Source organism: Sporothrix schenckii, assembly GCF_000961545.1.
Source record: "Sporothrix schenckii 1099-18 chromosome Unknown Cont49, whole genome shotgun sequence".
Lineage (NCBI taxonomy): Eukaryota > Fungi > Ascomycota > Sordariomycetes > Ophiostomatales > Ophiostomataceae > Sporothrix > Sporothrix schenckii.
The window spans coordinates 3,443,291-3,469,210 of NW_015971150.1; the positions used below are offsets into that span (position 1 = coordinate 3,443,291).

General features: G+C 55.0%; 13 protein-coding genes across 13 annotated transcripts; 8 read left to right on the plus strand and 5 right to left on the minus strand.

The window, feature by feature from the left end:
• Positions 1-96: 96 nt before the first annotated feature.
• SPSK_05754 (uncharacterized protein) lies at positions 97-342 on the plus strand (the record flags this gene model as incomplete). The annotated part of the gene is made up of 1 exon (XM_016732490.1): positions 97-342. The coding sequence occupies one exon, from the start codon at positions 97-99 to the stop codon at positions 340-342; it is 246 nt and encodes an 81-aa protein (XP_016583624.1).
• A 487-nt stretch (positions 343-829) lies between these two features.
• On the plus strand, positions 830-1,571 carry SPSK_05550 (pre-rRNA-processing protein TSR2; the record flags this gene model as incomplete). The annotated part of the gene is made up of 2 exons (XM_016732293.1): positions 830-854; positions 934-1,571. The coding sequence occupies 2 exons, from the start codon at positions 830-832 to the stop codon at positions 1,569-1,571; spliced, it is 663 nt and encodes a 220-aa protein (XP_016583625.1).
• A 548-nt stretch (positions 1,572-2,119) lies between these two features.
• On the minus strand, positions 2,120-3,691 carry SPSK_05215 (bsd domain containing protein; the record flags this gene model as incomplete). The annotated part of the gene is made up of 3 exons (XM_016731965.1): positions 2,120-2,601; positions 2,666-3,428; positions 3,515-3,691. The coding sequence occupies 3 exons, from the start codon at positions 3,689-3,691 to the stop codon at positions 2,120-2,122; spliced, it is 1,422 nt and encodes a 473-aa protein (XP_016583626.1).
• A 1,376-nt stretch (positions 3,692-5,067) lies between these two features.
• On the minus strand, positions 5,068-5,567 carry SPSK_05632 (uncharacterized protein; the record flags this gene model as incomplete). The annotated part of the gene is made up of 2 exons (XM_016732374.1): positions 5,068-5,295; positions 5,361-5,567. 2 exons carry the CDS (start codon positions 5,565-5,567, stop codon positions 5,068-5,070), a joined length of 435 nt encoding a protein of 144 aa, XP_016583627.1.
• Positions 5,568-6,823: 1,256 nt separating this feature from the next.
• SPSK_05301 (fungal AP-1-like factor) lies at positions 6,824-8,159 on the plus strand (the record flags this gene model as incomplete). The annotated part of the gene is made up of 2 exons (XM_016732051.1): positions 6,824-7,279; positions 7,347-8,159. 2 exons carry the CDS (start codon positions 6,824-6,826, stop codon positions 8,157-8,159), a joined length of 1,269 nt encoding a protein of 422 aa, XP_016583628.1.
• A 59-nt stretch (positions 8,160-8,218) lies between these two features.
• On the plus strand, positions 8,219-8,806 carry SPSK_05596 (uncharacterized protein; the record flags this gene model as incomplete). The annotated part of the gene is made up of 1 exon (XM_016732339.1): positions 8,219-8,806. The coding sequence occupies one exon, from the start codon at positions 8,219-8,221 to the stop codon at positions 8,804-8,806; it is 588 nt and encodes a 195-aa protein (XP_016583629.1).
• Positions 8,807-10,611: 1,805 nt separating this feature from the next.
• On the minus strand, positions 10,612-12,715 carry SPSK_05060 (serine/threonineeeee kinase 32; the record flags this gene model as incomplete). The annotated part of the gene is made up of 5 exons (XM_016731813.1): positions 10,612-11,667; positions 11,761-11,916; positions 11,979-12,295; positions 12,391-12,513; positions 12,673-12,715. 5 exons carry the CDS (start codon positions 12,713-12,715, stop codon positions 10,612-10,614), a joined length of 1,695 nt encoding a protein of 564 aa, XP_016583630.1.
• A 5,571-nt stretch (positions 12,716-18,286) lies between these two features.
• On the minus strand, positions 18,287-18,977 carry SPSK_05567 (uncharacterized protein; the record flags this gene model as incomplete). Its single annotated transcript, XM_016732310.1, has 2 exons — positions 18,287-18,876; positions 18,959-18,977. The coding sequence occupies 2 exons, from the start codon at positions 18,975-18,977 to the stop codon at positions 18,287-18,289; spliced, it is 609 nt and encodes a 202-aa protein (XP_016583631.1).
• A 94-nt stretch (positions 18,978-19,071) lies between these two features.
• On the plus strand, positions 19,072-19,413 carry SPSK_05701 (uncharacterized protein; the record flags this gene model as incomplete). The annotated part of the gene is made up of 1 exon (XM_016732441.1): positions 19,072-19,413. The coding sequence occupies one exon, from the start codon at positions 19,072-19,074 to the stop codon at positions 19,411-19,413; it is 342 nt and encodes a 113-aa protein (XP_016583632.1).
• Positions 19,414-19,549: 136 nt separating this feature from the next.
• SPSK_05552 (protein fmp52) lies at positions 19,550-20,287 on the plus strand (the record flags this gene model as incomplete). The annotated part of the gene is made up of 1 exon (XM_016732295.1): positions 19,550-20,287. The coding sequence occupies one exon, from the start codon at positions 19,550-19,552 to the stop codon at positions 20,285-20,287; it is 738 nt and encodes a 245-aa protein (XP_016583633.1).
• A 705-nt stretch (positions 20,288-20,992) lies between these two features.
• SPSK_05718 (uncharacterized protein) lies at positions 20,993-21,304 on the plus strand (the record flags this gene model as incomplete). Its single annotated transcript, XM_016732456.1, has 1 exon — positions 20,993-21,304. The coding sequence occupies one exon, from the start codon at positions 20,993-20,995 to the stop codon at positions 21,302-21,304; it is 312 nt and encodes a 103-aa protein (XP_016583634.1).
• A 1,068-nt stretch (positions 21,305-22,372) lies between these two features.
• Positions 22,373-24,590, minus strand: SPSK_10628 (fungal transcriptional regulatory protein; the record flags this gene model as incomplete). Its single annotated transcript, XM_016736964.1, has 4 exons — positions 22,373-23,092; positions 23,166-23,324; positions 23,406-24,328; positions 24,461-24,590. 4 exons carry the CDS (start codon positions 24,588-24,590, stop codon positions 22,373-22,375), a joined length of 1,932 nt encoding a protein of 643 aa, XP_016583635.1.
• A 412-nt stretch (positions 24,591-25,002) lies between these two features.
• On the plus strand, positions 25,003-25,855 carry SPSK_05504 (uncharacterized protein; the record flags this gene model as incomplete). Its single annotated transcript, XM_016732249.1, has 2 exons — positions 25,003-25,707; positions 25,823-25,855. 2 exons carry the CDS (start codon positions 25,003-25,005, stop codon positions 25,853-25,855), a joined length of 738 nt encoding a protein of 245 aa, XP_016583636.1.
• Between the last annotated feature and the right edge of the window lie 65 nt (positions 25,856-25,920).

A 25,920-nucleotide genomic window follows, 5' to 3' on the forward strand; every position in this document is an offset into this window, starting at 1 on the left:
AAACTCGGTTGCACTGCCTATAACTCTGCATGACTCCGCGCCCTTGGTGCTGGAAATACTACCAAAAAAAAATCGAATAATCTACTGTCAAACACCATGGGAGCCGTTTACATGCCGTTGTCGGACATGGGTTGCTGGAGCACGATCAATATGCGTCATAATCAAATGTCGCCATATGCAGCTCCTGCCAATGATGTCTCCACCAATGTTTACGCCTTATCTTATCGGGAATTGCCATCGGGAATTGCCCCTCTTGAAATGGCAAGACCCCGGACGAATGAACGGAAGGCGCGACCACAGCGCAACGCAAACAAGGACTCACTCTGGAGCAAGACTCTGTAAAGACGCAAATCAAAGAAATTGGCATTGACTCGACAATGTATCCAACAAGTGTCTTGATTATTTGTTTCCTCGTATCACTCGAGAACAGAGATCAAGCATGACCTGGTAGAGATAGAACGAGCCTTCGTCAGAGGACAGCAGCATACTAAAACACGGTGAACATGCTGTTTTATATAATATAATTCAACAATTTTTTTAAGAAAAAAAAAAAAGGTCACAAGAAACCAGTCCAACGCCGTCACAACTAACTTGCTGAAAGTCTCAAAGTCTGGTGAACCAGCCCTGTTCGCCGTGTTCCTTCTTCAGCGCCCAACGGCTTATTTACTAACTAGGCTGTCGCAACAGATGGGCCCACTTTAAAATATTCAAAAATCTTTTGGCAGCAACGGCCGACGGCGAACCTACAGTGCCTCATCACCAGAAACAGAAAGTCCACGTTTGCGATATCCTGGACTGTCTTCACAGAGGCCACAACAAACCACACACCATGGCAGCCCAAGCTCCCTCTCGGCGTGCGTTTCCCTCTGTTTCCCCGGTCTACACTCGTCCCAATGCATGACGCCCGCTAACAGACTGCTCCCCTCCCCACAGAAACGTGCCAGGACACCTTCGAGTCCGCCGTCGCCATGAGCCTCCATCTCTGGCAGCCCCTTTCCTTTGCGGTCGAGTCCAACCTCGGCGGTGGCGACGGCGCTGACAAGCGCGATTGGTTCGCCGGCGCCATTGCCGAGCTCTTTGAAGACGCGTGGACCAGCGCGCCCCTCTCGTCCAGCACCACCTCGACCGTGGCCGAAGACCTGCTGATGGACACCGAGAGCCGCCTGCTGCAGATCATGGACGACGAGTTCGACACAGTCGTCGACGACGGCAGTGCCTACGACGTGGCCAGCAGCATCGTGCAGCTGTGGACGCAGTGCCGGCGGGGCCAGTTTGCGGGCAGCGAGGCGCTGCGGCAGAAATTTGAGGCGTCGCAGGGCAAGTCGGTGCGAGGCGCATTCCATGCGGGCAAGGCCCCCGACGCGGACACGGCATGGCAGACGGACGACGAGGACGACGAAGACGACGAGGACGACGAGGAGGACGAGGACGACAGCAGAGACGACGATGCGGGTGGTGACGTCAATATGGACGAGGCCCCGGCTCTGGTGGACGGCCCGGCGGCACGGTCCAAGCCAGAACCCGAGGTGGACGAGGACGGCTTCACCACAGTGACGAGAAAGAAGAGGTGATCAAGAGAGCGGAGGAGAGAGGAAAGTCTGCTGTTTAATTATGATAATCGTGTATTGCCTTATTTCAGCTTCAATTACGGGATAGACTTGACTTTGGGTTCAATCAAAAGTTTGCTTTCGCCCAGTTTTAAGGAGTGAATTCACGTTTTGTCAACGCTTGTAGCTATGTAGCGAAAGACCTAAAGAAGTGGGCATATAGACGACCCTATAGGAACCAAAAAATAAGGAGCGAAAAGACAACCCTGAGAAACGCCGGCTGCCACCAAGCAAAGTGTAAACAAAGACCAGCAGATGGACGACATGCTTTCATGAAACGGGTCAGGCCAGGCGAACAGAGCCCTACACGGGAACGAAGGATGGCGCCCAAAACAAATCCAACGACAGGAAAGGGATATTAAACGGCAGCAACTCCGTCTCGCATCGTACAGCAAACAGAAGGCGGCGACAAGAATGAATGCGTCCGAAAACGAGAACTCAAAATCAAAAATCAAAAATCAAAAATCAAAAAAAAAAAAATCAAAATGCAAACGACTCCCGCGTGTCTCTCGTTACTCCCAGTCCTCCTCTTCGCTGTCCTCCTCGACCCGCTGCGGGCTGTTGGGCGCTTGGCTGGGGGCGCCCGACTTGGCGCCGACAATGTCGTAGCTGGCCTCGCTATCGGCCACGGACTTCTCGTCCGACTTACGCGGCGAGGCGCTGGGCTTCAGAAGGCCGTCCACGGACGGTGTCGAGGACACCTTCTTCGCGGCGGTCGCTTTCGTCGTCGTCTTCTTGGGCGGTTGAAGGGTCTTGGAGGATTCGGCAGAGCCGGTCTGCTTGGCGGGGGGCTTTGCGGGGGCCTTTGCGGGGCCTTTTACCGGGGCCTTTGCCGGGGCCCTTGCCGGGGCCTTGCCGGTAGCCTTTCCGGTAGCCTTGGTCTCCTCGGATTCGGTGTCGGACTCGTCCTCGTCCGAGTCCTCTTCTGAGTCTTCGTCCGAGTCCTCTTCGTCCGAGTCTTCGTCCCATGCGACTTCCTCCTCAGCGGAGGCAGCTGTGTTGGTCAGCATATGAAGTACCTTTTTCTTGCCCTCCTTGTTTTCGTTGTCCAAACTCACCCTTGAGGAGATCCCGGCGGCGCGCCTCGGCGGTTTCAATGCCGCGGCGCAGAAAGTAGTAGCGCTTCCAGAAGTCAGTATAGGGGACCGTGGCCGGCACCAGCTTCTCCATCGTGGCGCGCAGCTCCGGGTACTTGTTCAGGTCGCTCGCAATGTCCGCCGTCTTCGAGTCGATGTTAAATGTCTTGGCAAACGCCGCAAACTCGTCGCCGCCCGACGGATCCTTGGCGAAGCTGTCCGGGCTCGTGTGGATGACGTGCAGCTGCGCGTCGAACCGCGACGTATGGATCACGCGCTTGCCTTGGGCGTCCTTGCTCTCAAAGAGCACCGTGCTGCCCGCCGTGTTGGGGCCGCTGCCGCCCGCGGCAGACGCGCCGGCTGTTGGCGGCGCAATTGTGATGGCCTCGCGCAAGAAGTCGCGCAGGCCCGTGCCAAACTTGATCAGCGCCTCGTCGGCGGCGTCTTCCGCCCGTTGCAGGTCACGCAGCCGCTTGGCGGCCTCGCCCTTGATCTTGGTCAGGACCGTTTCATCCTGTCCGCCAGCGGCCGCGCCGTCCGTCGCAGTGGGTGTCCCTTCGGAGGCGCCTGCCGCAGCTGCCGACGAGGACCCTTCTCCGTTGCCCCCGGCACCTGCTGGGCCCGCGACAAGGGATAGGTTGCGTGTGTGGCTGACGAGGGTGTCGCGGAGGCCGGTCAGGCCCTTGGATGCATCTTGGCCGAGGGCCGTAACCTCGAGCTGGGCTTCACGGACAACCGAGCCGCCCTAGACGATGTTGTCAGTTCCATCTGAAAGTCTGAAGCACCGTCTCATCCAACTTTGCTTGCTCGAGCAAGCCCGAGACTACACACCTGCTTGACGACGTTGCCAAAGAAGCCGCCGATCCGGGTGGCCCACGGACTGAGCGCCGAGACGGCCGCCTGGAGATCCTCGTTGATTGTTGCCGGTGGCTGGTCGTGGGAGTGGTCCCGGCCCTCGCCGTCTTCGGGAAGCGACTCCCTGGTAATCTCGTCGTAGGCGAGATCCATGGCTGCTGATGGGGATGGCGGAAGGGGGGAGGGGGGTTATCGCGGCAGAGGCGGTGGAAGTGGAAAAGGAGATGGAGCAAACAATGCGGATATGAGGATGTCGACGATCGTGCCTGCGTTCGCGGTATGGATGCACAACAGGTTGCTCCAAGCCGTGTCTGGTTCTCAAAGTGCCTCTGTGATTGGATAAGGGAATGCAGAGGTCCGAGGCGGTCACGTTGCTGAAGCTTCTGCGGCGAGGTTGTTGGTCCGAAGAGGAGGAGTGATAGTAAGAAGGACTAGGATGTTACCCACTTGTGGTTTGGGCGGGATGCTTAGCGCCCTACGGCCGTTGCAAGTGCTCTGGTGCTCACTGGCTTGTGCCTATTTCAGGCGGTTTGTGGGCGGGACCAAGCCCACTTTGTGATGTGTCAGCGGGGCCAGCCACACCTGTCCAAAGAACCATAGAATCCAGCAGGCGGGCTCCCCCTCAGCGTGGGTTTCAGGTTTGAGGGTTGCTGAAGGAAAGCCGCAGAGAGCGCTGTAATATTGGCCCTGGCACTTGCCTCAGGCACTAGCAAGCCTTCTGTTGCTGCTCCTCGCAATTGGCAAGGGCGACCAACAGAAACACCTCTTCTCAAGAACGGAAATCACGCCCCATCACTGGGTGCACCTCTGATAGCAGCAGTCTTTCGAACGGGATCAATTGTATCAAACATGCCAGGCCAGGCTAAGCCCTGGCCACGAGATCAGCTGTCAAGTCCTGGGCCATTCCATTGGAATGCAGGACCTGCATTCCCAGATGTTTGCGTCATCCATCTGTTTCTCCTTATGTGAGCCTCGATCATGTCACGTGATGTGGCGTCTTCGCGAAACGTAGCAACAAAGAGGCTGTCGGTGGCACGCGCGACGGATATCGGGGAGTGAGGAGCAATGACGAAATGGTTCCGCTTTCAAATTCAACGCCTTTTGTCGTACGTTTTTCTGCCGGCCAAATTTTGACAGGCAAAAGCCGAAAGGGTACGTCGTACCCACTCCTTCCCGGAGAGCGAAAGTGATGTTAATTACTCGGCACAGAGGAGTGGACGAGTCGTGCATCTTGTATGAAGAAACCTGCAGAGGGACACAGAAGGAGCGACCGGTATACGCCGCGTGCATGTGCTATGGGCCAGAAGCATCCAACCCGTCCACAGTCCACAAGCGCGCCCTTTGACACGAACAAAGGAAAGAGCGCCCAGGTCGTGGTGTGAGACGCAGCGACTCATTGGCCGGTTGCACTTGCGGTTCTTTGTCTTCATCTACCGTGCTAGTTCAGTTGCACACTGTGGGGAATGTACGAAGGTTGCTGCAAACTTATTTGCTTGCGCTTTGCAATATACGAAATACGCAGTCACCGCCTAATTAAAGTGCTGTTGAACTGTCGTCTTCCATTCGTCTGTAATCCAATGTCGGATACCAGGACCTACGCGCTTGACGGAATCCTCTTTCAGTGCCTGTTGCAATGACGTATTTCGCAAATGCACGGGCAGGCACAGCATTGTCGAGGAAAGAGGAAACCGCGGATTCCATATCTGGGGGACACGGAAGGAGCCCATGAGATGGTCAGGGCCAGGATTTTGGCTCGTCTTAGCTTGTCAGCAGGTTCAGTACGAATATGCCCGTGACTCACGACCCGTGCTGTGGCACGTACTGCGGCGATGCCGTCGGATGTAAGACACAGTCCGGCGGCATTGTCGTCGCGTCGCGAGAGACTGGCTTTCGTCTCGTGAGCCGGGTTCTCTGGGTGGGCTCTCGTCTCCCGGTAGCTCCTGCTGTACGTTGTGCTTCTCAAAATATGTCGATACTGTCTTCTCTTTCCTTGACACTCGTGGCGTTGATTAGGGAAAGGGCCATACATTCCTGCCCTCCGCCTTAGTATGCGGCTGGGGTGGTTTTTCCAGGCAGGTATGGTCGACCTGTTCAGAGTTCGGAACTGTCAAAATGTGTCGTGGGGCCGAGAAGGAGCGATGGAATATTGAACCGGGGGCAGTGACTTTCAACGTGCAGTTGGACGCACCTTCCCCTCAGGTACACAGTGGTATCGACACCGTACCTGGAATGGGAGGCCCAAGTGGGGGGGCTCGGGGGCTAGAAGATCAATCTAAGAGAGAACCCCAATCCAGACGGGGCAGGAGAGCCAAAAGAGGCAGAGGCGAAGCACGGGGCGCTGGGTTCCAGTCGTTATTTCCAGTTTGTCCGCGTTCAATGCGGATTACAAATTGAATTTTTGTTTCTTCTCTAGCCCCTCTTTTCCAACCCCATCCATCTGCTTCTCTTTCTCCCACCACCCATCACCACGCCTGGTTTGCCTCATCACCACCACCAGCAAGACAGCGTCGACCCTGAGCAGCGGAATACCAGGGAGTGAGAAAGACACATTTGCTTTAGGACTCGCCGAGAAGAGGCGGCAAAACAAGGAGGAAAAGAAAGAAAACGGGAACTAGAAAAGGAAAAGAAGCAGAAAAAAGAAAAAGAACACCTGCACGAATAGGCTCTTATCAACCCCCTCTCAGAAGCCGCCATTCTGCCCACTGGCTGCTTTGAAACGGGCCACTCGTCCTCCTCCCTGCCCCCCAGTTTCTGGTATTATCTTGCCTCCCGCAGCATTCCCCCCCAGAACATTTTTCCAGGCACCAAACGTTTCGTCTCAGGCCACAATCTTTCTCTCTTCACCCTCACCCCATCCCCGTTTTCTCACTCCTGCATACTTTGTTCGCCTGCGTTGCTTCGAGATAACGTCGTCATCTCAACTCTCTTTGCCCTACCCACGTATCCGCGTGGCCTTACTCGCATTGTCTGCCCTGGCCTTGATCCTCAACGGTTCGAGTGCATTGAGCACCCAGCATCTTCTCGTCACCCTCATCTGTCCCTTCTTTCCACGCTCGGCGTGTACTTGAGCATCGTCACTTTTCTGGGAGGCGACAATATCGCTCGACCATCGCCTCCCCTGGGGTCACTCTGTGTCTCACCCTTGCGCGCTTGAGGCTTCACTGCGTGTGAAAGCGGACGCTCTACATCGCAGGAGCAAAGCATCTTCGCTCCGTCTACACTCATCTTCCCGCACTCCCATCCCAAGACTTTATTCCCCGCCCCAACCACCCCCCGTCCATCCCAATGGCTTCCAACCAGAACTTCCTCCTTACACCTCAGCAGCAGGAGCTGCTTTTCGCCGCCCTCAACGCCAACCGGCCGACGGGCGGCTCGTCCGGCATGTCTCCCAACGGAGCCGGCGTGGCGGACACGCCCGTTACGACAAAGCCCACCGATCTCATTAACAGCATCGCCGACAGTTCGTTCCTCGACTACGACTACTCATTCGACGGCGCCGACACCAGCCTCGATTTCTCGCTGGAGGGCGACCAGTCCAACTTTATTGACAATGACGATGCCGACGCCGATGATGCAAAGACCGATTCGGCTCCTAGTAATGCCGACAACGACTCGCCGGACAAAAGAAGCCATCCGGACGACGAGGACGAGGATGATGGCATCATAGCGAAGCGCCACGAGAGCACAGAAAAGGTGCCCAAGAAGCCCGGCCGGAAACCCCTCACATCAGAGCCTAGCTCGGTACGTCGTACTCTCCATGTCACTCCGAAGACTTACGGTTACTAACAAAAACTGCTCCGTATTGTAGAAGCGCAAGGCACAGAACCGCGCCGCCCAGCGGGCGTTCCGTGAGCGCAAGGAGAAGCACCTCAAGGATCTGGAGACCAAGGTCTCCGAGCTGGAGAAGGCATCCGAGACCGCGAACAGCGAGAACGGCGTGCTGCGGGCACAGGTCGAGAAGATGACCGTTGAGATCAATGAATACAAGAAGCGCATGGAGCTGCTGTCACGATCGCGGTCCTCCTACACACAGGGCGGCCAGCAGGTCTTTGGCAACCCCATCTTCAACAACATCAACGACGTCAACTTCCAGTTTGAGTTCCCCAAGTTTGGCCAGCTGCCAGGACCAGCGTCTTCCAATGGCACCACCGCCGTCAACACCAACACCAACGACAACAGCCCGACATTGTCGTCGTACAAGAGGGGCTTGTCGTTTGACACACTCAGCTCCAACTCGCCCAAGGAGCTGCCGGGTCTGAGCACGACCGCCACAAGCAACGCCAACAGCCCCGCCGAGTCCATCAACAGTCTGAAGAAGACCAGTACCAAGGAGGACCTGTCCAAGCTGTCCAACGCCTTCACTCCGCCTCTGACCAACGGCAATGTCGCCAACGCATCCCGGTCCAGCATGGATTCGGCCTCCACATGCTCCCCTTCCGCCTCGTCGCACACCAACACCGCCCCCAGTTCGTCGTGCGGCACGTCTCCCGAGCCCTTCACACAGTCGCCTATGGGCTTTAAGCCTGTGGACACGTTGACGACGATTGGGGAGGAACAGCCGGCCATATTTGCCAACACAAATGCAAATGCAAACACAACATCAGGTACTATTTTCCTTTGACAACGCGTAGCTCGAGGTGCGAGCGAGTTACAGCTAAGGCAAGTCCCCCAGCTAACATCATGTGCCATCTAGACTTCTCGCAGTTTGCCAATGTGGACATCAACGACATGAACTGGCTGGGCAACCAGACCAATTTCCGGTTTGACCCACAGCTGTTTGGTGACTACCGCGAGCCGCAGGAGAACATTCTGTCCAGTGGTGGCTTCGACGACAGCTTTTTCAACGATGCTCTGGAAATTGACTTCACCACTCCGTTCAATATGGCGCCGAGCCCCGTCGTGCCTGGCGGTAACAAGAGCAATCTGATTGCTCAAATCGACGCAGCCAAGGAGGGCGAGTTCGCCTCGTCGTCCATTGCAGGCGCGGCCGGCGTTCCGGCTGTGGCCAAGCTTCCTGCTGCTGGCGGTATGCTCACATGCAACAAGATTTGGGAGCGTCTGCAGAATTGCCCCAAGGTCCAGAACGGTGACTTTGATCTGGACGGCCTGTGCTCGGACCTGCAGAAGAAGGCCAAGTGCTCCGGGTCGGGTGCCGTCGTTGACGAGACGGACTTTAAGTTTGTCATGAACAAGTATCTCGACAAGGACGGCGAGTCCGACTGCGCAAAAGATCTGATAGACGACGTCGTCAAGGCGCCTGTCGCATGAGGCGTTGACGCACGTGAGAGGGGCGACTGGCGATTTGCCAATCGTCTTGTACAATGGGAACACATCCAAATGCACAAAATGGGCGAACAGGTTAAAACAGCGCACGGAAACAGGGTACTGTACAACACGACAAAAATTAGCGAGAACACGACGAACGCGGGACCACGTTGGCTCTTTGATTTTCCAGGGGCGAACAACCGCGCGCATAGCGATACGATGGGACGAAACGGGCGCCAGGACGGAGCAAAAGAACTTTTGCGAAACAATACCAATTGCACTTGGACGGAGACAAAATAAAAAAAAAAATAAAAAAAAATTATGGCGACTTCGGTGTCACGGCGAGATTGGGGCCCACGACATATCAACAAGGGGGGATCCAAAGAATTTGGGAGGGGGCACAGTTTTATCTTTCATTTACACCGGTTGCAACTTGCGCGTTTTATCAAATTGTCTAGTCGACAATTCTTTGGGGAATATCTTTGATTTTTTTGAATTTTGATTTTTTCTTTTCTTATAATTCTATTTACCTCTCCTTTGCGGCTAATTTGGCCTCGCGTTGATTCCTTTTTTGTGCTGCATTTTCTGGTTGTTGATCTTTGCTTTTCTATTTCTTTTTATCACTACTGTCCATTTCGAGGCTCTTGCCCCGGGGATATACACTGCTTGGCGATGGCGTGTCGCCAGTAAGCCAAAAAGGCTTATTTGTTGACGGTCTGAATTGTCTTCTTCGTTTCGCAGAGCCATTGCTCCCACTCGTCGTCACTGTTGCTGAACGACCGCCGTTGCAGATGAAACCGTTTGACATCTTTGTATCCCAAGCAAAGACAGTACACGGGGATCACAAAAGGCTTGCATTTATCTGATATTTTTTGTTGATGGGGACCTCTTGTATTCTGCAGACTTAGTGAACCTCGATCTATGTTTCTATATCTTAACTCTCCACGATTTATAAGTGCATATGCCATCTTCCATTTCGTGCTAGTTGAAATATGATCTGATAGTACAACTTGTAAGACAATGGGAATAAAAAATGCATGTGCATATTTCAAGCAGGGAAAAAAATTGTTCATTATAGATTGATTGGTATTTGCTGCTGTGTTCAGAGATTTCAAAACAAAATATTAAAGAAAAGCCAGAATGCCTGAAAAGGGTATCCTATCGAGCCGTCTCCTCCCCCGCATGAACATGAAATATATAAAGCAGACTGACCTCCCGTCCTTTCCTGCACCGCAACTATGTAGTATAAGAGCTAAGATACGTCCAAAACAAGAAAGACTATGAAGCAAAGGGATTTATAATAAAATAATAAAAGGGGAACAAAGGGGAGAAACAATATACGAGAAACAGAAAATATAACAAACAAAAAAAATTAGTACAATAACTGGCTCGCCAGGCAATGTGTGTGTATAATATGCATAAGCGTTGCTCTGTGCCTGATGAGTTGCAGCTGGATAGTAGGTTGTGTGCACAAGGACGGTCGGCTGAGCTTGGAGACGCGGTCATGTCTCCGAACTGAAAATACGTGCCTCGGTGGGTGCTTCCCCGGTATGGGAGGAGCCTCTGGGGCTGATTTTGATTGCCACTGGTTGGCGGCTCATGGGCGACCGACACTCGACCAGATATGAGAATCCATCGTGCCAGACAATGTGCTCCGGCCGGAGCCTTGAAACGGTTTCAACAACCGTTATCCGGTCGCGGCCGTCCGCTAGCGTTACCGGTCGTGTGAAAAGGATGGTGTTAGGGTGGGTGGTGTTGGCCGTGGTAACGGATTGAGATTGAGCGGCCACATGAAAAAATGCATCGAATCACCCAATCACCACACGAGCACCTTCCTTGCCCAGCACACCGCGTTCCTTGGGCTTCGGGCTGTTTCCACGGCCCTTTTTGCGGCTTAAGAAGCCAAACACGCCGCCGCCGCCGCCAGCATCCTTACCGTCCGCTCCGGGATCACCGCCCTCGCCAAGGAGGCGGCCGACAGCTGCATCGGTGGGGAGAGTGTTGTCCTGTCTTGCCAGCTCAGACCAGTCGCCGGCGCCGTCCAGCCGCACCTGCACACCGCCTGTCGAGCTGCCGACCACAATGCTGCCGCTCGGCACATGGCCAAGGTGGCGTCCTGGGCGGCTGCTGATGTTGCGGGCGGAGTTTGTGTATGGGTTGGGGTATGGTGGCAATGGGGGCGGGCGGCCGGGCGGTGCTGCCCGTCTGTTGGGATCGGACGATGGCAGGTTGGCGTAGTCAGGGATGTAGTCCCGCGGGTCGGATGTGTTGCTGTTGCTGTTGCTAGCGCGGGATGCCGGAAGCGCCTCGTCCGTCGTGATTGCCTGCGGCTGCGGCGGTAGATCGTTGGCATCCTCGTCGAAGGGCACAACGTGTTGACCATGTACCCTCAGCTCCTCCTCGGCAGTCAACTTCTTGTACGCAGCCAGCGTGTAGTCAAAAGGACGGAAGTCTCTCTCGATGGTGCGGTACAGCTCGTCTTCACGAATCTCCTTGTCGGTCGCATCGTCCTTGAGGCGCTCCCGTGGCTTTTGGCGGCGAGCACGTGCCTCCAACGGCGCTTCTTCCAACAGAAGCTCTTCCAAGTCGTACGTGGCATCAAAGTTGGTCTTGTCTGCCGATGGGATAAAGACGGGTTCAATCTCTTTCCGCTCGAGGGCAATAAAGTCGATCTGGGAAAAAAACTCGTGCCGGGTGAAGCTCTCCCAAGTGGAGCCGAGGCGCATGTCAGGGTCCGGGTGCAGGGCGTCGCGGATGGCGTAGAGACATGGGAGGCTGACGGGTGGTGATGTGATGGGGAAGTTTGGTTGTGCGTTTTGAATCGTTGCACCAAGAGACGATTCTGTGTTCCCCTCAAACGGACGCTGTGGAGAATGAATGTTAGAAACTGACGCGCCGCCGACGAGTCATTGTGGTACAACGGCTCTCATCGGCCAGACACCAAGACTCGCACGTACCTTGCTGTATATGCACTCGTAAAATGTGACGCCCAATGACCACCAGTCGGCGCGGACATCATAACCGCGACCGGCATAGACCTCCGGTGCCAAATACGCGAGTGTTCCAGATTTGCTCGTCAACGTCCGACCAGGAACGATATCGGAGGCGACATTCTAGAGGAGAGGATTAGCCACAGGCAACAAAATGGAACAATTTCTTACGACTGGGTACGTACAAAGTCTGTCAGGTGGACATGGCCATCAGCGTCCAACAGGACGTTGTCCGGTTTCACGTCACGGTGGATGATGCCTTGGCCGTGGACGTAGCGCAGGGCACATCCCAGCTCGGCTATCCAGAAGCGCACGGCGTCTTCGGTGAATGTTTTGCGGGAGATGTGAAACCGAAGATCGCCGCCGCTCATCAGGTCGACAACGAGGTACATATACTCGATGTCTTGGAAGCTGTATCGCAAATTGCAGATGAACGGGTGGTTAACGTGTTCGAGCATGCGTCGTTCGCGAATGATGTTGCGTACGCTTTCGGACCGGACAACTGGAAGAGGGACATAGAAGCAATGGGTCAGCTCTTGACACTCCTCTGGCAAAAGAGGGGGGGGGAGGAGGTAGTGTGGTATGGAGGGGACGCACCTTCATCTTTCCGAATGTATTTCAGCGCAAACGATAGGTTGGTGTCTTTTCTCTCGACGATGCGGACCTTGCCAAAGGCACCGCGGCCGACAACTCGAAGCAGGCGAAAGTGGTTGAGATTCACTGTAGACAAGGTCGAGGCCGCAGAGGGCCGAGATACGTTAGCCGACGGTCGTTTTCCTGGTGACTTTCGCGGGCGCTTTCCTCGCGAAATCCATTATTCCATCGTGCCCCCCTTCTTCGTAGAGAGAGAAGTGTCCTTTGGCTTTCTGGACAGCGTACCTTCGCCAGTCAGGTCGGCCACTTTCCCCTGGCCGTTACCCATGGTGCTGTTTCACGCAACGGCGGCGTAACCTAGCTGGGGAGCGGTTGCTCAAAATTGCGTCGTCGGAAGTTTCAACGGGAGGGAGAAGGACAAAAATACGGCGGTGGGGTAATTGCGCGGACGAAAATAGGGAGTCTGAGGACGCCGTTAATTTGCTGTTCTGTTGGATGTCGCTCACGTTCGGAACTAAATCATTATCGAGGCTCGTGCCAGTCGGGTTCGGTATTCGTCCCGTGAGTTCTCGTCGAGGTTAAAAGTCGGGAAAAGGTGGACAACGTAGACAATTGGGGAGGAGAAAGAGCTGCTCCTTCGTTCTACACTTTGTCTCGAAATTTTCTGCTGTAAATTTCGAGAGCGGTCTTGCGTTTTCCGTTCCCGTTTTCGTCGGCCTCGTGTGCCAGGTGCGTCTGTTTGGCAGAGCGGGGACGATGGGCGACAATGTCACCTGTGATACGGATCTGCAGCGCGTCGATTTCGACCGACGATGGGTCGCTTGGCTATGGTAGTACTTGTTTCTGTCGGCGGTTGAAACGCTGAAACGCTGAAACACTGAAACGCAAAATCGACTGTTGATCGAGGTACTGGTTGGAACGTCGATTTCAAAAATGTCCAAGAGACCAGGCGTAAGAAGATGCGGGAATCGACAATTCGGGGTGCAGCGTATCGAACCAAAAGAGGGCAGCGACGGTGAGAAGGGTGCTGTGAGTGGAGGAAATTGAAAGACAGGGAGACAGTGAGAGAGGATGAGAAGAAGCAGCGGAAGAGACAGAAAGGAGAGGCGGCATAGGAGGAAGGCAGGGTGCGGTCGGGGCAGTCGATGCCGGAGGAGGCGGCCTGCTGCTTATAAGAAATGAAGTATGTCGTAGAGAAGAGGGGAAAGGATTGGGGGAGAAGCTTGTGAGGTGTGAGGGTCAATGTGAGGACGCAAGGAGGGTGGGTGGGCAGCGGGAAGCAGAAACGTGGTGGGTGGATCGTCCAAGGCAGGGCAGCATGCAAAGGACAGCTGCAGAGTGTCGACAAGCAAAGAGGCGAGGGAGGTCAGGCACTGGAACAGACGCACGAAAGAAAAACGTGTTTTCTCGGTGGGGTGTGGAGCAGCCGATCGCTTTAGGGGGGAAGACAAGCACGAGATTGGTTCTTCTTTGCAGAAAATGCCCGAACAGACTATTGATTGTCTGGGAAGCCAGTGACCAAAAGGATGGACGGATGGTATCTGGGGACAACCAGAGAAACGAATGGCGGGCAAAGTGCTCCGTGAGTCGGGACGAAGAGGGGGGATCTTAGATGTGTGGGTGTGAAGAGGCTGGATCTGGACCCGGCAGAAGAGGAGAGAGGAGAGATAAAACGAGATAAAATGAAGCCAAAATTGGACCGCGCAAAGAGGGAAAGTTGCGGTGTGGAGAGATGGCGACAGAGAAAGGGGGGAAGGGGGGAAGGGAGGTCAGGACGTGAGCAAAACAGGAATGCGCAAAGGAAGAAAACGAGGAACGCAGAAGCCAAGCCGAACAATGGGAAGGTGAGCAAGTGTGCGAGATATGAGATATGGACAGGAAGGAGCAAAGGGCAGGCTATTTTGGTCTAAAATGGCGACGGGCTCCAGGGTTGAAAACGGACAGCCGAATAAAAATGGCAGCCGAATAAGCTTTTGCTTGCCCGGTCCTTCCATTTGGGGGAGTATTGACGATCTTTGCTCTGCAGGTGCACCTTCTGTCGTTACGTTTCTATCTCGTAAGGAAGGCGCAATGCACACGACGTAATGGTCGCCGGACGCGTCAGGCCTCGGTTTCTGTCTTTGGGCAACAGCAGTGCTTGGAAGGCGCAACCCAACAGCCAGCTCGCGACGCTGCGACGCATGGATCATGTACAGTTGTATACGCCCAATGTTGCGTTGCCACGGTGGGCTGGAGATGGGAGACTCTATTGGCAAAGTGAGATGCGCTGCAAAATGCACTTTCATTTCCTTCTTCATGTGTTCTTTTCGTCTTCCATTCTTCTTTCGTCGGTGTTTCTTGGGCGCGGTGGGAAACGACTGAAAATGGAAATACCGGCCTGCAGGCTTCCATGCACGCCCCGTATTAATTATTAATTATGAAGCGTGCACGCAACAGGGGCGCTTGTTTTATTGAGCAATCGCTCACGAGATGACAGAGTGGGAAAGAACCCCGGCTCTTACCCTCCTACCCTGGGGGAAGGAGCGGGGTGCCGCTCTCAGATAAAGAGATACGAAGTCGTCTCGATAGTTTGGTGATTGCAAGGCATCGCCTTTGCTCCTTTCGGCATCCCTACCTTGTGCAGGCACAGCAGGCTGGACAAGCGCAATGCCTGAAAGTACCAGCACACCAAACTACCAGACAAATCCTTCAGTGTTTCGGGAGTGGCGTGGCGACGAAACAAGACACGATCTGACGATGAAATAGGTGGCGGAAGTGGTGTGCGGGAAACGTGGTAAAGAGCCAACAGAGGCCTGTTAGCGGGACATTCTAGCAGGGTTGGGCAAGGATTTGTCGTGCGCACATGGCAGTTGACACCTCCGGTTGGTTCGACAGCAGTTGGCGTCAGGGGACGAAGAGTGGAGACAATGCACAGCAGGAGAATTGCGCAGTAATACAGGTCAATTCGGGAAGGATTGGCGTTCTTTCATGTGAGCGCATTATGCAAGCTCGGCAGGGCAGGAGCGACCGACGAAGGTGGGCACAAGCGTCGGTACAGTCTGAAGGAAGCACGAACATCAGCCGTCAGTGTCCAAATTTTACTTGAATTTCTTGAGCCGAAAGCGCTGCGTAATATGCATTCTGCATTTTCTATTCTGCATTCTGCATTCTCCATTCTGTCACGTCCTGCAAAATATCTTGATTTAAAAGACACCGCAGTCTCTGGTGTAGCAGCTGGTTCAGTGAGGAAGGAGCCAGGCAATGGACGCTAACAAGAGTGCCCTACGACGTATTACTCCACATGTTGTATGAAAATGGCAGTCGGCACTTTGCCATGAAATACGACATTAACAAATGCCTACCATTGTCATCGGAGAGCCTGGGGGTTAATATTTACTGCTGTACATGTGCATGTGCCAGATTAAAATAACACAGGCTGACAGGGCGCACAATACGTGTACACCGTATCTTGACAATGCAAGTTGTAATCTGTCGTTGCTACGAACGGCGATGTGAGACAGGGAATAAGACGGACGGACTGAGATAATCTTACAAGGCAAACGCATGCGGAGAGCATGAAGGCGCTGTCACAAGCGATCCTGCCTTCCTTCCCTGTCCATTCAGCGTCCGGGGTGAGTGTGGCCGCAGGGCTTGGACCGCGAGCCGGAACTCAGAAGACTGGTGTCAGAAACAGAGACTGGCCAAGCCCGATGGGAGCCTGAGAGAACATGCAGTTCTTGTGCGAATACGCCGTACTGTGTTCGTTGTGGCTAGCAGGGTTGGGAACATCTGTGCGTAGGAAGAGGCGGGTCGAACTGTGCTCCAAGGATCCAGTACTCTGAAAGTAGCAGACGAAGCTGCGTTGAGACCAGTTTCTCTGTCCGTCAGAAACAAAATACATTAAAATTGAGATGAAAGTCTTCCCATTTGCATCAAAACTCACCGCCCCCTTGCAGGCGTCCTTGCAAAAGAAACCAGGACCACGGAGACACCGAAAGGGCTGCTCCACTTTGCATTCTTCCATGCAGCTTCCATTTTTCGTCTCCCCTGTTTTCAGGGCCTGTGGCGAAAAGCTAATCTTAATTACCGACGGCAGTGGCGAGACTGTATCTCTAACTTTAGTAGCTAGTCAAGGCACGTTTCAGGACTGCTCGGTACGAAAGTAGCATGGCCCTGCCCTAAGGGAAACGAGCATTCTTTCGCACCCCAACTGCTGGGTCGTTCTCGAACGCGTTGGTGGTCAACGGCGTGCATAGCTGGTACATTGTACGTCGTAATTACTCCGTGGTATGCCAAAGTGCGCAGAGCCAGAAATGTGGAACGCGAAATTGTAGATGCAACAGCGCACATGGAGTATTAAACGAGGTCGTTGCGACGGACCCCATGTCCCTGCCACGTGTGATAAGTCGCTGCAGCCTCCCAGATTGGGCCTTGGCGCGTGGCAAACCTGGAAAGCCCAGCAGTTGAAACAAATGGCAGACAGGGCAATGGAAAGTGAGACATTGCAAGGAAAGCATATGATAAAGTACAACAAAAGAGGGTGCAGAGTACATCGGCAGGGAAACGAGAACTAGGAAGGACTGCGCCCTAGAACAGCCCTAAGATATAGACCAAGCGGAAAGAGACAACAACGCCAGGGCTAGATGCCAATATCGGAAGATAGGGGCACATGGCGCCTGGCACTAACCATGGGCAGAGACTCTAAAGGACCACTGCGACGAGAACAGGTTTCCCGCCGATATCGATTTCACGGCAAAAAGATGACATTCTCAGATACGGTGAAAAGGACGCGATATAGACGATAGTGACTGGGCCGAAGGAAACAAGCGCTCACGCTAGAGGAAGGAACGGACCACAAAATGAAATGGACCGCATCGACGATGTCCAAGCAAAAGGAAAGGAGCGGGTGAAGAGAGGTTCGCGGGGGGATGTACAGTTGTAGAAGTAAAAGACGTAACGGCGGGCCTCTGCTACGTGGACTCATAAGAGTCTCTGGGGGAAGGGGCTAAATCACCGGGATGGTGCCCGCCCGTCCGTCCCGTTCCTCTCATTGTTTCTCGGTATCGTTTCCCCGTGTGCGTCTGCCGGAGTACCTACCGCACCTACGGCTCTGCCATCATTGCATGGCCGGTCTATATCCTGTTGCTTACATGCCATGGCCCAAGATTTGATGCACATTTATCAAGTCAGGTCGTGCTAGAAGCCATGCCCAGTGTTTCGTCAGTACAATGCTCCACAGCACCAATCTATTCTTGGTTTTTCGATATCTACGGATTGTGACATATTTTGGTCCCTTTACGCCGTATGTCCCGACTTGTATCTCCCAATTCACAGTGTTGCTTTATTCTACTTTCCTCCTTGCCCAGGACGAACAGACTAAACGTACGCCGTTTGTTGTCTTGTAAATTGTACCAAAACCTGAAATAACATGCCGCGCATGCTTGGCGGACCGGTCGTCTTGGTCTCATTCACTTGGGGCCTCATGACCGCTCCCTTGCTGCTTCTGCATACGAGTTGCATTTGCTTGGACTGGCAAATTCTGTGGGCAGGACTACACAGTGCAAGTCGAAACATGCGACGTTTGTCTTGTTTCTCAAGTATCGCGCCATTGCGTCTCATGACATATGCCATGGTCTCTTGTCGTTTGTGCATCTAGGCTCGTCAAATAAGCAAGGATTGCCGGACGGTTGTACGGCTTTGGTCTTTGATACGCTTCCCGATGCGTCCCAGAGACTGTCAACACGAGGCTCGCACCGATGGCAAGGCCAAGAGACGGGGTTGTCGTTGAATTTGTTTGATTGCATCGTGCCAAAGCTCATGCCCAGTAACGCCAGCTCGCTCGTTCATTCATCATGTCATCTTCTCTCTCACTCTCTCACTCTCTCACCGCCTCACTCTCTCCCTTTTCCCGTCCTCTGCTCTAACCAAACATGCCGCCGTCGTCCTCCTCCTCCTCCTCCTCGTCGGGCGTGACCACCTGCTTCTTCTTTGTCAGGTCTGTCCGGCACAGCGGACAGTTGCCATTGGACAGCAGCCAGGGTCCCACGCACTCCAAGTCGAAGCGGTGGCTTGCGTGGCACGGCAGCTCGACGACGAGCGCGTACGGGTCGTCGAGGTACCGCTCGACGCAAATGGGGCACGACTCGTCTTGGCCGAGCCGCTTCTTCGGCACGCGGTCCAGCGTGTCCAGGTACTCCTGCGAGACACCCGTAATCTCCCGCGGCGGGTCGGCAATCTGCTGCTCCAGCTGCCCGGCGAGCTGCTCGAGCAGGTCGCGGTTGGCCGCGTTGGGGCTGTCGGGGAGCAGCGTCAGCATCTGGTCTTGCACGAGCCGAAAGACGGCGGCAACATCGACCGGTGTCGGCGTGGCGTGGGGGTTGTTGTGCGTGGCATCCGCATGGGCGCCGGCGGCCGTGGCGGTCGACACGTTGTGGAGGTGCGCCGTAAACGTGGACATGTCGATCTGGCGCCGCCGCCGGGACGCCGACGACGTCTTGATGTTGTGTTCGACTGTGTTTTGAGATTATTTATTAGCTGAGGTCAAGACGTACGATAGAAGCAAAAGGGGGATACAAAGGAGGAAGGAACGCACCCTCGTATGGTGTGGCCATTGTGGAAGCTGTCCTTGTGGTTCTAGGAGAGAGACAGGAAAAGAAAGAGCTATCGTGAAGCTCGCCAAGTCGTAGTGTGACGGATGGCTCCAAAATGCGCAGGTGCGGCGCGGGGCAAAGCTTTTGCTGGCGCCAGCGTATGCGGCAGGCGCAACAGGCAGCGCGGGCGTTGACGCAAGAGACCGCAGGCAGGTGCTACCCTGCGCGGCTTCCCCAAGCAGCATCGAGCAGCGCTCCTCCGCCGCTAACAGCGAGCACCAGCGTATTTTTGGTGGTCGGATGTCGAATTGAGCACGTGATGCCCATTTCGGGCAAGAGCGACGAAACCCCAATGACGCCAGCATCGAAACATAAAAGCATTGCGGAGAGCTACGGAAAGTGTCCGAGGAACCAGATATATAGCCATTGCGCCATGTCTTTTGTTTCAGTGGCCTGATCCGTTTCTCTGAGTCCTCTCTACGTATCATCCGTTCTATTCACAACTTCATCTTCCTGGAGTGCAATCTAGCTTCACGTTGACCAGCTTCCTGTAGCACAGCATCAATTGCTTGCTCAACGTCGGTATCACCGCCATGGCTTCTTCCCCCATCACATCGGCCGTCTTTGGCGCCACGGGTCTGGTCGGATCCCACCTCGTCACAGCGCTGCTGGGCCTCGATGCCTTTGGCACCGTGCACACAATCACGCGCCGTGCGCCCAAACAGGCCGACGACGCCACGCTGGCCAAGAAGCTGGACGCCGTCGTTGAGAAGGACACGGAGCAGTGGGCGCCCAAGTTCAAGGAGGCGGCGGCCGCGGGTGCGCAGCCGGTGTCCACCGTGTTCTCGTCGCTCGGCACCACGCGTGCCGCGGCCGGCGGCATTGCCAACCAGTGGAAGATCGACCACGACCTCAACGTCGAGATTGCGCGCGCCGCCAAGGCCGCCGGGGTCCAGACGTTTGTGTTTGTCTCGAGCGCCGGCACGCGGTCGCTGCTGGCGCGCAGCCTGCCCTACTCCAAGATGAAGAACGGTGTCGAGGACACGATCAAGGAGCTGGGCTTTGAGCAGGCCATTGTCCTCAAGCCGGGCCTGATCCTGGGCGACCGCGAGGTCGAGCATCAGGGCGCCGGCGTCTTCAAGGCGCTGGTGGGCGCGTCCAAGACCGTGTCCAAGGCGTGGCACGACAGCATGGCCCAGGACGCAGACGTCATTGCCAAGGCGGCGGCGCACGCGGCGCTGTTGGCGTCGCAGGGCAAGGCGCCGTCGGCGTACTGGGTGATTGAGACCAACGACATTGTGCGGCTGGGCCGGGACGACTGGAAGTGTTGAGGGCAGCGGTGTGCGAATGGACGACGATGAGTGAAAAGGGGATGACCCGATATCGTGGGAATTTCACTCTTTTCGTTAGTCGTTTTTTTTTTTTTTTCTTTTTCTTTTTTCTTTTTTCTTTTCCTTTTTTTTTTCAATATCCCCTTTCATGTTTCTATGTACTCGCATTTTGCCTTTCCACTCTTTAATCTCACCGCATCTCGCCTCCGGCCTGCTGTCGTATTGCCTACCACACCGGTTCTCGCGCTCATCGTGTCGTCTCCAGGAGAGCCAAGCTCCATTTACCAACCGGCCATCCATTTCTCCGACTGCCGTCAGCACACTCCATCCCATCCATGTCAGCATCCCCACGCTCACCGCCAACAATCCTTGCCTTGGCATGGGTACGAATCGTTAGTGACGCAGCCGTCGTATTTCAAAAGCGTCTCAGTCAGGCCCTGCAGTCCATTGTGGACCACTGCAGTGAAAGTTTGGTGAGACGAGGTGCGAGGGCGGAGAATGCCGTCGAACGTATCACAAGACGTTTCTTTTGCGGGTTGGACAGAGTGGCAGAGCAAAGGCATCAACACCGACATGGGTTAGGTGCTTGTATTCGGTTTTTAAATGAGCCCAAAGATTGTACGGTACACATGAGACGAAGGCTTCAATGTATATCATAACTTCTAGGTTGCGAACGGTATACCAGCGTCTGACTTTCCCTTTGAAATGTCGCCGTCATTGTCGTCGGCGTCTGCGCCCTCAGCATCCGTCTCGCCCTCGGGACTCTTCATGGCCCTTTTTGTGCGTCTCCAGGCTCAGAAGCCACAGACGCCGGCTTCGTCGAAGTATTGGGCGCGGCTGGCATGTTCCACACGGTCCAGGCACCGCCGTCTCCCCGATTGCCATTTCCACCTCGCACGGCAAGTCCTGGTCCCGGCGGCCGCAAAAGACGGTGCCAACGAGATGAGAGTCGATGTACCCGTTGCAAGTCTCACAGTAGGTGATGTGGAACCACATGGTGCACATCGTAGTAGTTGATGATGTTTGCCAGGAAACTTGGTAGTAGGTTGACAGCGATGTATTTAGAGCTGCGTGTTTACTTGTGCAGGCCGTCGAAAGGGTGACTAAAAGCTTGGTCTCTTGTCTGGCAACTGGGGCTGGTACTGCGTTCTAGAGGCGGGTAGATGCTGGGCAAATGACAACCTTTAACCGTGGATGCTGTGAATATCAAAACATGGTATTTTCAACGATATCCCATGGCTGCGCCCGTTTGTTGTCGTCGTTTGTCGTCGTTTGTTGTGTCGACTTCTGCCCTGTCAAGGTACTTCCGCTAGCTATATTGTCTCAAAACAAAAGAGGCAATCTATATTGACTCGTTCAGTTGAAGTAACACGACATGGAGTAATTCACAGCGCATGTCTCTCCGGTTCATGCCCAAGTGACAGTACATACAACATCAATTTCCCATTCACCTTCATTCAATAACTTCCACCTTTCTATCCAGTAGTTCTGCTTTTCCTCGCCCCTAGAATCGAATCCTATCATGCGTACTGGGGTAATACCAGAAAAAATACAAGAAACAAATACCCAACATGAAAACATTAAGAATGAGACAAATCGTTAAATATACAACCAAGAAAATGCGAGCCCTTACAAGAGAAAAAACAGACGTTAACCAGGTAGGGGATAACTAGTCCAACAAGTAAACACCAACTTTGGATATAACAAAAACAACAAAACAGAAAACAAAAAGAAAACGCCCAAGAAATAAATTGCACACATCGAGTGAGATCTTCAAAGCCGCCCCTTTTCCTCTAGAGGGGAGAGAACATTAAACATGGTGGGGTACAAAACTGACGCCGTCGGCCATTGCAGTGAAAGGACGACAACCTTCTCCTAGCGTAGGTCAGTGTTTCTATCGGAACAAGTGAAGAGTCATGTCGAATCATAAACGGTGGCGGAATCAGGGTAGGTGCTGGTGTGGGTAGCAGAGGGTGGGTATTGTGGTATCTCGCGTAGGACAGTAGTTATATGCCCATATTGAGCTGGTTTGAAGTAGAGTCGTCTGGTAACATGAGCCGCTGTCCATGGAACGGGCCCATCCTGTCATGATTTTGTTGTTTCGTTGGTGTTCAGCATGCTGCGCAAAAAGTCGAGGATCTCCTTGCCGCGGTTCGTTTCGAGCAACCGTGTGAACTTGGCACGCTCCTTGACTGGATCGCCGCCGATGGGGAAGTTGGACGACAGGATTTGCAGGCACATGCCGAGCGGGAAGGACGTCATCTCCAGGCCGTACTGGCCCGTGCTGGGATGGAAAAAGACCTGTAGGTACAACGCAATCTTGTTGATGTACTGGCTCACGTTGGCACGCTCGGGGAGGTCGGGCACATTCAGCGAATGCATTGTGCTGTAGAGCAGCAGACAGGCCGTGCAGTAGACCGTCATGATGTAGACAATCGACAGGTCCTCTGTGGGGAGGGCGTATTCTTCGCCGTCTTCCGGCAGAGGCCGGAACGCGCCTTCGCTGTGCAAGGTGCTCTGTTCGAGGGCAAAGAGGCGGTCTTTGGGAACGTTCTCTTCGTACCATGCGCTGAGCTGCTCGTCGTAGGACCAGCACGTATTGATCACCTTCCTGCGGAACTCGTCGTACTCTTTGTTGCGCGGCATCTGCTCGAGCCAGTCGATGTTCTCAAGGATGGTCGGCATGCCAGACATGATGTCGATAAGCCGATCTTTGGGCGTCTTGGGGATCTGCGACCACGGGATCGTCATCCACTGGTGGCTGTTGAGGGGTGACCTCTTGCGAATACGCATGGCCGCTACAATCTGTTTCGATCAGTTAGCCGTCAAGCCCCAATGAAGCTACGGGGGTTCGATATGTGTGTGGCGGTCGTCTTACAAGAGCGAGGCGGCAGTCAACAAACATCTGATGACCGTGGCCAGAGATATGGGCTTCAGGCCCACGCGCCCGAAGAAGGGCAAGCACGCCTGCATTGTGCTCCTTCCAGCCGCGGGCGCGCGCCCTCCGGTCTTCTTCGTATCGATCCGAGAAGAACATCTGCCTGTGGTTAGAACTGAGATATGCCGGGGTATGGACTGTATAGGAGTACCGGCAGGTGGGGACCACAAATCAACGTACAGAAAAGACAATCATGAGCCGCAGAGTAGAAAAGACACTGTCGCTCCTTGCTTTCTGCGGATTGTCGAGAGCCACACGCAATTCGTGCAGCGCCCGGCCGTGCGAGCGCAAACTCTGCTCAGCCAAGGCCCGAGAGTCGTCTTTTGTTTCGGCGGTGCGTGCGGCGGCCGAGAAGCAGTTTGCCATGAGCGTGTGGCGCAACACCGGATCTTTGCGGTACAGCTCTTGCACCACGTTCGTCCAGCCGCCACTGGCATAGCCAACGGCCTGCGGTGGGAAGATGGTGCTGTTTGGCAGGTAGGCCTGCCAAAACGTGGCGAGCAGATTCTCCTCGCGCGCAGACCCGATCAGACTGCTGTCCGACCCCAGCGAGGACCCGGCCCCGTAATACGTTGGCACGATGCGCAGGTCAGGTCTTCGCCGCGGTGAAGGAGTGGCTCGTGGGGTTTGTAACGTCGGCGTTTGCCGGCTGGGTGTATGCGGCGGCGTGGCGTTGGTCAGGGCGCCGTTGGTAGCAACATAGTTTGTGACCAGGGCGTTCGGTTGGTCGTATGTATGGCCGTTGCCGTCGTTTGTGTAGTCATTCGACTCGTCGTCGAAGTCGATTGGGAGGTCGTTTGGCAGGCCGTTCGGGAGGTGGTTGGCATAGCCATTCGGGAAAGCAAAGCCACCCGGCAGACCGTTGTCATAACTATTTTGTGTGGGGCTCGGGGTCACGGCGCTGACAATCGAAGTGTTTCGGCTTTGGTTGTTGGTAATCGACGCGAGACCAGAGCTCGTGCTCGTGCTGCTCGGTGTTGCACCAATGTCGACGGTCGTGCCGGGTGCAAATGCGCTCTCGCGGACAGACACCAGCGCCGACGGGCGGTGCTGCGTAGTGTGGACAAAGATGCGGCCGCGTTCGTAGCCGCCGCATTCGAGGCCTGCACGCAGGCATTGGGTACATGATGGTCGTTGGAAATCGCACTGTAGATGCCGAGCAGGCAAACGAAAACGCCCCCTGGTTAGTAAAGAAAGACAAGACCAAAAGAAAAACGTGCACCCCCGAAAAACACCACTTGTGTCACCCGCCCCATCGTGTGCGACCATCCCAGCACTGTAAGGCAGCATCTCGGGTTCGTCGAGACCCGATCCGGCCGTCCCGCCGCTGTGGTCCTGGGCCCTTGACTTCTTCATCCGGCGCATAGACCTGTGTTGTCCTACGTCACCATGGCACGAGGCGTCGACGGCGAGGAAGCATGGTGACGACTAGTGACGACAAGGCGACACGACGACACGACGACACGACGACGCAGCTGGCAGACGCTGGGTGTGCGGCGACGAGCTGTGCTTGGTCCAACAGGCGCGCGCCGTCGTATTGACAGGATCCCGAGATGGGATGCCCACGGTCGAAACCGTGCAAAAGAGAAGACGAAACACAAACGCGGGAGCATGAAAGAAGAACGTGAACGTTGGGCCTCTGGGCACAGGCCCAAAAGGGAAATAAAATGCGCGCTGCAGCCGTGCAGCCATCGTCCACGTTTGCGAGAACATAAAAATAAACACGTACGGCCCCCAACGTGCGACGGGAGGGTCCTGTGCAACGCAGTCTAGATCGATGCGGCTGAGGAAACAACGGACACAACGGACGACGACGAGAGCCGACGGGAAACAAAGCAAAACAGACACCACCCAGGATCCAAACACTTACACCTTTTTTGCGCCGGCGGCACGTCGCGCACGCCTTGGAGCGTCCGGGAACACCAACCATGGCGGTCGCTGGCTGTTCACTCAAAGCGCGGCTCGCGAGGACGGCATTGAGACAAGGCGTCAGAAGGAGGGAGCGAGAGAGGGAAGAGGCAGTGGTGGCCCCGGTGGATGCGGAGGTGAAGCAACTCAAAAAGTGGCGATATGCGGATATGAGAGAGAGGCCGCGAGTGAGAGGGAAAGAAGGCACGGGACGGGCGTGTGCGAGTTGGGCGATAGAAATGGGCATCGGGCGCGCCAGAAGCGACTGGCGTGCGGCGTGGGTGTGGGAGGCGTTTGCACGTTCGAAAGGGCGGTTGTGGTGGTGGTGGAAATGGTGAGAATTCGACCGGACGTGTTTGGCTTGGGCTTATGGTTATGGCTTACGGACGATGGCACCGGAGGACGACGCTACCAAAATGCACAATACCCGAGTGGGTGGTTGCTGAGGGTTGTGTTGAGGGGGGGGAAGGGGGGGGGGTTCGGACGTTTGGGGGCTTGGGGAAAGGAAGGAACGAGCGGAAACGTGTTTTTGTGCTGCAGGCAGGTGCAGGGTGGCATGCGCCAGCAGGTGGCAGTGGGTGTGAGGCAGGAGCGATGCTGCAGTGCTGCAGGCCATACTGCATGGGGCCCCAGGGCCCCTCGCTCCTGCCTCGACTTTTTCGATTTCGCTTTTCGCCTTCGCCTTTTAGCCTTCGCCTGCTGCCTTCCGCAGCAAGACTTGACGATGCAATTGGCCCCGACATCCTATTTAGTGGGCAGTCGCGCCTGTTTCTCGGCTGGCATGGGC